The 7,886-nt window shown below is 29.3% G+C and overlaps 1 protein-coding gene across 1 annotated transcript in view; it reads left to right on the forward strand.

Annotated features, from left to right (window-relative positions):
- The first annotated feature begins 3,985 nt into the window (after positions 1–3,985).
- Positions 3,986–7,886, forward strand: part of LOC113383657 (venom protease-like) — a 20,836-nt gene continuing 16,935 nt past the window's right edge. The window contains exons 1-3 of the mRNA XM_026621909.1: positions 3,986–4,013; positions 5,072–5,249; positions 7,624–7,796. Of these exons, the coding sequence (XP_026477694.1) occupies positions 3,986–4,013; positions 5,072–5,249; positions 7,624–7,796 (379 nt within the window). The remainder of the gene's footprint in view (positions 4,014–5,071; positions 5,250–7,623; positions 7,797–7,886) is intronic.

Consider the following 7,886-nt stretch of genomic DNA (forward strand, 5'->3'; position numbering starts at 1 on the left):
ATTCAAAAAACATTTAATTCAAAATGATTGGGAGAAATGATGATTAGCTTTATGCAAATATAGGTCCAACCGATTCATTAAGTTTTGTTTATTGACTTTTCATGTGAACTTATATAAACGTCATCGTCAAATTTATTATTATTATTTAAGCTCTTATCTTTTGTCTATAAAATACAAAAAATGAAGGTTACTGTATTTATAATAATATATTTAAAATTATTTCATGTTCTGGGAATATTTTATCACGAAACGGAAAGTTCCAGCAATTTGCCTTAAAGCACAATGCCATACACCACTATCATATTCATGGTACTGAAGGATAAAAATATCATTTATTGAAACGAAAAATTTAATTAGATGAAACTAGATTCAGCAAATTTGTTGAGATATCTTTAATTTTTAAAAAATAGCAAAAAGGAAATAAAAAGAGGAAAAAAGTTAAGACATTATTTTATTTATAGAAGTTGTTGAACTTTTTATTTTTGCATCGATTTGAGAACTTCTGTTTTCGTACAAATTTGTCACCGCTCTTGATGATTATAACGGATTTTTATGTATATTTTTACTTTATTTTTCAAAAGACCTGTTTTCAAGTGTAAATATTAGGTCTCTTCTTTGCGCGTTTTTATCGGATATAATATTGGAATAAACATCTGAATAAGAGTCAGTATTATTTGCAACTTTACACGTGTAACTCACTCATAAAATACTTCATTGATAGCAACTCAATAAATTATTTTTGAACTTGTCAAGTAAATATGCAAAATACATTATATATGAGTGAAATGGATAAACTTTAATTTGCAAAATTTAAAGGTGTTACTTATGATATTGGTAATTACTTATCGTCAATTAAAGTAAATCTATTGCAAAATTTTTTAGTGGTTACAATTTTATCGTTCTGCTATATATTCAGAACTTCCAATTTTTATTATTCTAATATGTGTAAAATTGTGCAAAAAACAATTGTAGGTATTGCAATAATTTTTCTGATCGTTATTGGTGAAACTGCAGGACAAGGTAAGCCCAATGGTTCCACATTATTTCAACTTTTATTTTTAAATATTTATAAGTTGTGCATCATCAAACTTTTGTTTTTGTTGCTATCTGTTAACTACAAAAATAAAAAAAGAGTGCGCGTAAGGTTCACACGCGATTGAAGTAAAACTTATTTTCTACTGTACAAAATGGCTCTTAAGTAAGAATAAATACATCATATAACAATTTTGAATAATGTTTATTAGTAATATGGTAATACTCGTGATGCACACATTTATTAGTGTCAACCATTATACATATTTATATAATGATAAATTATAAATTATATATTTATAATAGCATTAAAAATATGTATAATATTTAAAAACAATAATGTAATTAAAGTCATACTTCAAAAATGACACGATCGGTTTGTCATTGTAATTAGTATTTAGAAATGAACATTCATTAGAGAAATGAAGTAATTGCTGATTAATAAATTCTATAATATTCGTTCACAGAGTGGATTATGTTAAACAACGCCTAAACAAATATTGTTTTCGCAACTTCACTCATCATGTAATTGTGTTTCAAGAACTTCATGTAATTAAAATTAACATACATTCATTGACTGCTTGTATTTTTTTACTTTTTCGCTGTCGATATAATCTCATTCTATGAACAGCTGTAATATCTGTTTTGCCTAAAAAATATTTTTCATTTTAATAACTTCAATGGTTTATAGAAACTACGAATAATATAGAAATAATTTCTAATCAATGAACTTACGTTTAGTACACGGCACAAATCTTTCATTTGTTTTATTGTTTTCAAGAAACAGGGTGAAATATTCTTCTGATTCATGCATTTTTCATTAAATCAAGATTTGTACTACAATGTAATTTTAAAATGTTTATTTATCTATGTCGATTTCCTTGTTGATATCAGTACGCATACAACGTTGTTGCCGGCATGCATACAACGACAGATCTCTATTCTCATACACGACGACTAATCACAATCGAGCCGTATAGAAATGATTTAATCGAGAGCGAATGACGAACAGTTCGGTGGTAACGGACTTCCGTTGCATTTGTACGGATTTACACCCTAGTCGCGCCTATAGAAGTTTTACTTCAAAAAATCTGTTCACATACACACACATACACTCTTTTTCCAAATTTCATCTCGTTCGATTCAGAATGGCTTGAAACGTCGAGAAGACATAAAATTAGCAAATCGGTTTATGAAAACATAAACTTTTTCGGAAAGTTTTTATGATGTTTCCAAAGTGTTGTAGTAGTTCCCCTGTATGGTCGTCAGTCCAATCTAATTTTATGAAACTGAGAAATTATTTTACATATTAGTCGCAAATTGTTTCTGAAAAATTTATATTTTAAAAATTCGATTTTGACATTTTATAAGAAATTTCTTTTGTATTAAGTTTGTTAATTGTGACTACATTGTTAAATATTAAATTTCTGATCACACTGTGAAACCAAAATGCATGAGTTAAAAGTTTTTTTTGTAAATCTATAAAATAAAATGCTTACACTTATCAATCTGTACAGTAAAAGTTATCGACTACTTTTTTATATATTATCTTTTTTTCTTTGCAATTAATTTTAATAGTTTATGCATTAATAGGCTTTTAACTATACAATAGTAAAATTATTAATTTTTTTTCATAATTTTTTATGAGTAAATTTCATAAATGTTTGCCGCATACCATTTTATTTATATAACGACAATTTGATTAATTTAACATTTATTATACTTAACTGTAGGTAGTACTATAAATATTTTGTCTTGTATCTATAACATATTTTGTTATTAATTTAATATTTTAATATGATTCAATGAATGAATTCAATGATTTCAACGAATATGCGATTCAATAAGATTCTCAACATTAACCGGGAATACCAGTTTACCTTCAAATATTTTTTTCTTCATATGTGAATAATTACTGACTACTGATATCAGTAATATACATACCAATAATTTCATAACTGTTTGTGTTTAGTTATTTTATTTTTTATTTATTTCAATAAGATACGTGGGGTCCTCTGTTTTTTTATTTATTTGTATTAAATTAGGCAATCATTAGAGAAAAAATTATAGAGTAGAGTAAGTATAGTAATCGCAAAAAAATCGAAAACTAGTGGGGCGCATGGCATCGTGCCTTAAGGCAAATTGCTGGAACATTCCGTGTCATAAATTATTATTTTTTAAAAACGATTAACATTTTTGAAAAAAATGTATTTAATAAAAAAATAGATTTTTGAGAAACTATAAATTTGACAAAAAATTACTTTTTTTTGAAAAAAAAAATGTTTCTGAAAAAAAAATGTTTTCTTTATTTTGACATATTTTGGAAATTCTGAACTTTTTTTCAAAGCAATCGTACTGCTTTAACTGCATAGAGACGAAATGTCAAAGCGCGTAAGCGCCGCGTCGCCGTCTAACGAATAAACATTGGTACGGAAACCATAGCAATGTGAACAAAATTTATACTTATTATTAAAATTCTGTAAAATATCTGATAATTTTATGCGCATATGTCTAATGATCAATTTTGACCGCCAAATAGCACTTTTTTTTACTTTTTTTATTAGATCTCCGAAACCGCTAGACCTGCTTTCATGAAAATTTGGTAAGTTCTTCATCTTGTCAATACAAGTAAAATGTTTTTTGAATTATTAAAATCGGACGCTCCGTTCTTTTAAAAACTGAGATACCATTTTTGGCACTTTTTGCCCCGTATCTTCGGAACGACTAGACCTGCCTTCGCCAAAAACTAATTCACCAATGGATGTATGTGAGTGTGTGTGCATGTGTGTGTGCGGATACAAATTTTGTCGAAAATTTCAGGAGTACGGATCAACCGATTAAAATGATTCAAAAAATCCTTCGATTCGTATTGATAAGGAGACGTGATGATTCATTTTTGGCAAAGGCAGGTCCGGTGATACGGTGCAAAAATAATTTTATTTGTATTGGCAAAATGAAGTACCGTTTGAGTTTTTGCAAAAGTAGGTCTAACAGTTTCAAAGTGAAAAAAGTAAAAACAAATGCCATTTGGTAATCACCATTATACTTATCAGCACATCAAATTATTAGATATTCTATAGAGAGTTTAATAATAGTATGAATTTTGTTAACATGTTCTGCTGCGATACGGCGCTTACGCGCTTCGATATTTTTTCTCTTAAACAGCCACACAACATGATTGCTTTGAAAAAAATTAAATTTCAGAAAAATTCAAAGTGTAAAAAAAATGTTGAAATATAGGAAAAATATTTTTTTTTAAATTTCAAAATTCTCAAAGTAATCAAATAATGTTAGAGGGTTTTTAAAAAAATTAATTTTTGATACGAGAAGTTTCAGCAATAGACATTACTGTTATTTCAGTTCCACTTTTGTAAAAATACTTTATGCCTAAAATTTTTTCTGATCGAAATTACTGAGATTATATTCTGTTCGAAATTCATATCATAAAGTTTCTAAATTACGATTTTATGAAAAAATCAAATTTATGCAACATCAAGTAAAAGATTTCACTCAAAACTAGTTCATTGCACAGATCAAGAAAGATTTTCAATCAATAAATATTTCCATTTACTTCATATTTTGTTGAAAATTCTCAGATTAATGAAACTATTTTGTGTGTTTTTATATTCTGAAATATTAGCAAAAACGTGTAAAATACATAAAAAAGTATGTGTTTCAATATTAAACACACACCACGCTATAATATAGCATGATTGTTCCTCTTACGTATTATAGTGTTTGAGTTGCCATTAACCATATTACATAATAGTACGATTATTCGGTTATTAGTCTAATATAACTGAGAAAAGTTAATGATTGCCATTGTCAATAATCATGAGAAATTTAAAATATATTTTTTATGATTTTATTTAATTTTTTTAAGTGTATATTTTAAGACTGACTAAGTGGCATTTGTTTACGGTATCTTGCATCTTGCCATAAACAATTTTTATTTGTTTGCATTTTATCAGCTTATTTTTTATATTTATATAAATCTTCAGTCAAAAAAATTTTTATTCTATAATATATTAATTTTTAGATTTTGAGGAATGCCTGCAGCAGTGCAAAACACCGCAAAATTTTCTTGGAGCATGTATTAGCATTCGTTCTTGTGATTCTCTCATGAAACTACTTCCAACCTCCAGAGATGATGAAAACATATTAAATTACTTAAAACAATCAGCTTGTGGTTTTGATCAACTAGGACCCAAGGTAATGTAAATTCAAATTGAATATTTTTATTTAAATTTTTATATACTTATACTTGCCACGATGTCAGTAGCTAAAGTATTGGCAACAAACGTTAAAGACATTCACAAAGAAAGCGTCTATATGTCAAACGCAAACCCGAAACGAGACTAATAGAAAAACATTTGAAATTGTAATGAACAATACAAGGATAGCAACCCACCTATACATATAGGCCCTCCCACAGTTTGGAAATTCAAAATCATAAACAAAAACCATCCAAGTGGAAAGTACAAGAACCAAGTGAACTACAAAACATTTTGCGGAAAGAACTATTTACAAACGCACTAATACTACTTACCCTATAACAAACCGGATAATAACTAAGTACTGGATGTTGCTGCTTTCTTATTTGAATAAATCCACGATATTTCTCGTACTAAAATCAGAGAAACAGCCAAACATGAAACAGAACTACAGACCCAACAGCCACCTCACAACAATGAGCGATCTAACTAAAATTTTACGGCTCAAACTCATCAACAGACACATAACACAAAACAAAATATACTAGATACACACCACCAGGGTTCAAAAAACAGCAATCGACATCAGATCCAACTTATAGAAATCACCGTACTTAACTTTAAAGACAAAACCATACCCGATAATATTGGTCGACTTCGAGAAGGCATGTGGATGAGAGGAAATTATTGAACCCTAACTTTTCACCCTGCATAACAATATTATTATTTTCATTTTCTTCTAAACCGCATCTTCTCAGTACATATTGACAATTGGCATTTAACAGGGTGCAACGGGAGTAACGCAAAGCTTCATCCTGGGACCGCCTACATATGCGACATTCCCACTGACGCAAACACAAAATTATCGACATTCACAGACTACTGATTGCAAAATTGCAGAAACACAATGACATACTAACAGATCACGCCAACAAATGGTTCATAAACGCCACCAAACTGACAGACATGGACAAAATAAAGTGATTCTAAAAAAATACAGACTACATAGAACAGGGCACTGCAACTGTTACTATCCTACCGAACACATTTGTAAACAGTCAGACATACCAACAGCACACGAATAATCTAATAAGCTAACGGAGAATTTTTACCTCAAATCTAGAATCGCGACCATAGTACCTCCGGCAATTTAGTCATTAGATAGTCTGGCACGGCAAAAATGTCTTGTCAAACTATATCCCTATCAACCAAAAGCGGTAAATGGAACACACTATCAATGGAAAATATGTTGGTATTTTTTTCAGATTTGTTTTGCCACACCTATATCATATACTTTAATTTTTGTCTACGAAAGTACTGTTATATTATATATAGCAGTATATTACATGATTGTAATGAAATATTTATTTCTGAATTGAATTGATTTGAAAACACGCATGGATTATAGGAAAGGATCCCGTAACGCCGGACGGCACCTAGCGCCGGACGCTCTAAGCGAGTATAGATCTTTTATTTTCAAAATACAAGTGAAGGTAGGTTAATATTGATACATTTACATTTGAGTGCAAAATAAAAAGTAGTACTTGATTTTTATCCGTAAAATGATCTTTTAAACAATTTTAGTAGGTGCCGCTAAATGAACGAAAATGTCTGTCCCTTAGCACCGGACACTAAGTCGTCCCTTAGTGTCGGACAGAAGAAATATTGATATTGCTTGTGAAAATTTACGTAGTTATTTCGATTATTTGATTTTGTTCAGTATGAGTGCTAACGATCACTGCTTACCCCATTTTTCGTATATCCTAGTCAAAGAATGAAGAGCTTATGGTGAATGCACCAGCTGAGAGCATTGGTGTGGCCCAGCCAGAAGTGTGATGAATAGTGACTTTTTTGCAAATATCTAAGAATATTCTTCAAACACACATGTGCAGACATTCCAGAATGTGGAGATGGCTACATATGTGGTTTTGAAATGTCCGGTACTAGGTGCCACTTTTAAAATCATATTTTTTTACCAAAGTTTGATTGATAGTATTAATTATTTTTCATTTTTGTTAATATAGTTTTGTTATTTAGTTAATTTATTTAATTTAGTTTGATTTCTAACTTTGTTATCTAACATAGGTCATAAGTAATGAATATTTCATAAAATATTTTTTGATTTACTTATAAATAACCTTAGGTGTCTGCCACTAGGCGACTTCCGCCTAATAAATAGTCCCATATTATATACATATCTTCCTGTATTTGTGATAGTTATTATTTAGGAAAAATACTCCATAATAATTGTAGGTATATTATATATCATTGTATATCAATAAGTAATTAATGTTAAAGTAGTTACTCATATTTATGTCCTGAATGAAAAAAATGTATGAAACAAACATATTTATATTGTTAATACGAAATTTGTTAGGTATGTTGCCCTGTTGGGCATTCTCCATTTGATGAACCAACCAGAAAAAAATGAGAAAATTGAAAACAGATTTGAACTTCCTAGTGGTGAATTGCAGCAATGTGGAAACAGAAGTAGAAACTTGCGGGATCACGGTGGATTTGCATTCATAGGTGGAATTACATCTAAGCAAGGTAATAAAATTAATTTATATCATATTTATATAAATTTGATTCGGTAAGAGGAGGAAATTTAATGAGATAAGCATAGGTCTTGTAATTACA

This window comes from Ctenocephalides felis, unplaced genomic scaffold, assembly GCF_003426905.1.
Source record: "Ctenocephalides felis isolate EL2017-DRISC unplaced genomic scaffold, ASM342690v1 CF-g0.4_SCAFFOLD_03570, whole genome shotgun sequence".
In the NCBI taxonomy this organism is placed as follows: Eukaryota; Metazoa; Arthropoda; class Insecta; order Siphonaptera; family Pulicidae; genus Ctenocephalides; species Ctenocephalides felis.